This window comes from Sphaeroforma arctica (assembly GCF_001186125.1).
Source record: "Sphaeroforma arctica JP610 unplaced genomic scaffold supercont1.616, whole genome shotgun sequence".
NCBI lineage: Eukaryota > Ichthyosporea > Ichthyophonida > Sphaeroforma > Sphaeroforma arctica.
Window position 1 is genome coordinate 1 of NW_014039942.1, and position 3,075 is coordinate 3,075.

Sequence of the window (3,075 nt, forward strand, 5' to 3'; positions counted from 1 at the left end):
ACAAATGTTTTTCATATATGTATGTTTGTGTAAATATGTCTGTACATAATATGAAATAAAATTATCATTCAGACAGAAGAGGTATTTTCAACACGGCAGTGCAACTCTCTGTATAATATCGTACTGAATGGACGTCGTTGATGAACTCATATGTGAGTCAAGAATTCTTGAAACGAGCGTGATCATAATGTATACCAATAAATATCACTAAAACGACTGGGCAAAGAATACTTTGAAACTACTGAGACAATTATGTGTGCTACTAGTAAACGACATGACCCTCTCTAGTAGGGTTAGAGAAAATGAAAAATGGTCCCTCGCCCCAGGGGGGAAACGCAAAATTTGAAGAGACGCCCATCCTCCAGAGAGGCATGTAAAGTTTTACAATTATTAGTAATATTTAATGGATAATTTTGTTAGCTATTTATTCACACGTGCCATCTCCACTCATATCATATATAATAGCAGATATTTGAGTTTTTTTATAAAACTTATCAATCGTCTAATCAAAACCTGGAAACCATTTCTTTGAAATCTATGACAAATCTATTCATTTTACATCTTTATATTGTATAATTGTCCATAAAATCCAAATAGAGGTGCAAATAAAAAAAGAGGACAACTTTCTCATATTTGTATGCGGTCGAAAAAAAAGGGCTATGTAGTCAGTCCTCTTTTATTGTCTTCATTGTCGTATCGGTACATTTTTGTATCGATCACAAGTAGTCGAACGTGCTTCGCAACCACAAGTTTGATATCAGTAGCGCCTTAAAGATGTGGGCCCAGTGTCCCATCCTCAGCCCACATAGCGTTGTAAGCCAAAACGTATGTACCCGTCCCATTATTTACATATTCATGCGGCGTACATATGCTTGTAAATATAGAGAATAAAATCAGTAAATCACGGCCCTCGAAATAGGGTCTCGACTCTCGAGCGGAAATCAAGGTTTCTCTCTACAACGGAAATCGAAATTTTAGCAGCGACCCACAATTTGCAAAACCCAGACTCCAGAGGGCCGTGATAAAATTTCTAATTTGAAACTATTTTGAATATTACGTCATACGGACGTTAGTCTGTTGTGGCAATTTTTTCTTTCTCTCTAAAGGGTCATGACCAATTGAAACTATTTATTTTTAAAAATTGGTTGGCTATTCTATTTTTGGACATTCGAAAAAGTGGCCAATAAAAATATGAGCAGATATTTGATATACCCAAATGTACCAACCAAAGGAGTCAGCCGGCCTGTGTTGTGGCAATTTTTTCTTTCTCTCTAGAGGGCCATGATATTACTCTGCAAAAAGGCAAACCCTTATCTAAGAGTTACTCTAAAATCTTTTGACACAACACATACCAGATGAGAATTCAGAATGAGAAAAGTGAAAACAGTGTAACACAACAGCCGCGAGGCAAACCTACAATTCAAAAGTAAACACTGTAAAAAGTGAAAATAAATACCATCATTGCCAAGTGCCAACAGCCAAGAGTGGTGTGCTGGTTTTGCTGCCTTCCCAATATATCTATTTTTCTATATAATTTTACACGGAAAGCTCTTAGCCTGGTTTAATTTAGAAGGCTATAGAAAGCCACTATTAACACGTGTCATCTCCACAATTGTTGTATTTAACTGATAGTATAAATCTCAACATCGACCTGGATAATTCCTCACTTTTCCACTGCAACGCTACCGATTGCTCGAAAGCCTTCTTATACCCACTCTAGCTCATGATGTGTGCTCAACCCGAGAAGACTGTCTCCGAACAGCCCAAGGCTACACAGAAGGCCAACGATAAGATCACGGACAACAAAACTGCCAACAAGGTCAACAGTGCTCTTTCAGGAGGTCTGGAGACAAACCTGTTCGGCTGTCTAGAAGACATTATTGGATGTAAGTGTTTCCTGTTCCATAGTAATATACTTCTTCAGTTTATTCATAGCAATAATGTGTTATCCGGCTCGACTCCTACTTCGTGCTCTCCTATAGACTGTCTAGTGATCGACCTGTAAACTTCACCCTCGTATTATGTCCTGTACCAAAATCTTCATCTCAATCTCACAATGCCCAAACTTGAAACCACTATCCATAACACCACAGGTGTGCTAGCCTGTTGTGTGCCCTGCGTAGTTGATGCCACCACCCAGGCCAAGGTGGACGAGCGCGAGTGCTCCATCTTCGATGTTGTCTGCTGTCCCTCAGGCTACAGCACGCGCCAGTCCATGCGTGCCAAATATGGCATGGAATACAACGAGCTGACCGATTGTCTGTCTGCGTGTGTGTGCAGACCTTGCTTTGTGTCTCAAAACGCTCGTGAGATTGCTGTACGCCAAGCGAACGGTGCCAAGTACATTTGTACCCCCAAAGAGATGTAAAAGGTATACAAACAGGATTGTACATTGTACACAGATACAAGGAGGGGGGTATGATGCCGCTACATTGGTTCTAGCGTAGTACGTAAGCTACTTTAGCTCTAAATCAACACCACTCTACACACAAACTGGAAAATAAACTTAGATCACCACAATGGTGTGATGCTTCAAGTGAGCGACTAATTCAGATTTTCCAGTGAGGCCATAAAAAACACGGAGAGTGGCATTGACATACACTGCTTTTAAAAATCTGAATCAAACAAACTGGAAAAAATCTTGGATCATCGCAATCATGATGTTTCATGTGAGGAATTATTTCGCACATGAGTGGAGGTATAAAAACAATGATTTTATCAGTTAAGTAATATACAAAAGAAATATGTTCTCGAGTTTTTAGAAATACTTATTTATTCCAGAGATATTTTATCAATACGTTGGTCGATCAGATGAACGTAAACAGAACATTGTAGGTAAGTTGTCAAAGATGTTCACTCAAGTATAGTTACGTAGACGAATCGTACATTAGGCATGTGAATTATATCACAAGAAAAAGAGTATTTCACGTAGCTTACGTTAACGAATATGAAGAGTCCGCTCAGATATGTATTTTAAAGCAAACAGCTAGTAGCATATTCCTCTACATGAAATACATAATCGCAACGATGTGCAAAATTTCTCTCTGTAGTGTATTTGCCTCGCAATCATGTATA

At 38.8% G+C, this 3,075-nt stretch overlaps 1 protein-coding gene across 1 annotated transcript; it reads left to right on the forward strand.

Moving 5' to 3' along the window:
* The first annotated feature begins 1,477 nt into the window (after nt 1-1,477).
* Nucleotides 1,478-2,615, forward strand: SARC_07633 (hypothetical protein). Its single transcript, XM_014298417.1, has 2 exons — nt 1,478-1,886; nt 2,094-2,615. Exons 1-2 carry the CDS (start codon nt 1,724-1,726, stop codon nt 2,366-2,368), a joined length of 438 nt encoding a protein of 145 aa, XP_014153892.1. The 5' UTR covers nt 1,478-1,723; the 3' UTR covers nt 2,369-2,615.
* Nucleotides 2,616-3,075: the final 460 nt, after the last annotated feature.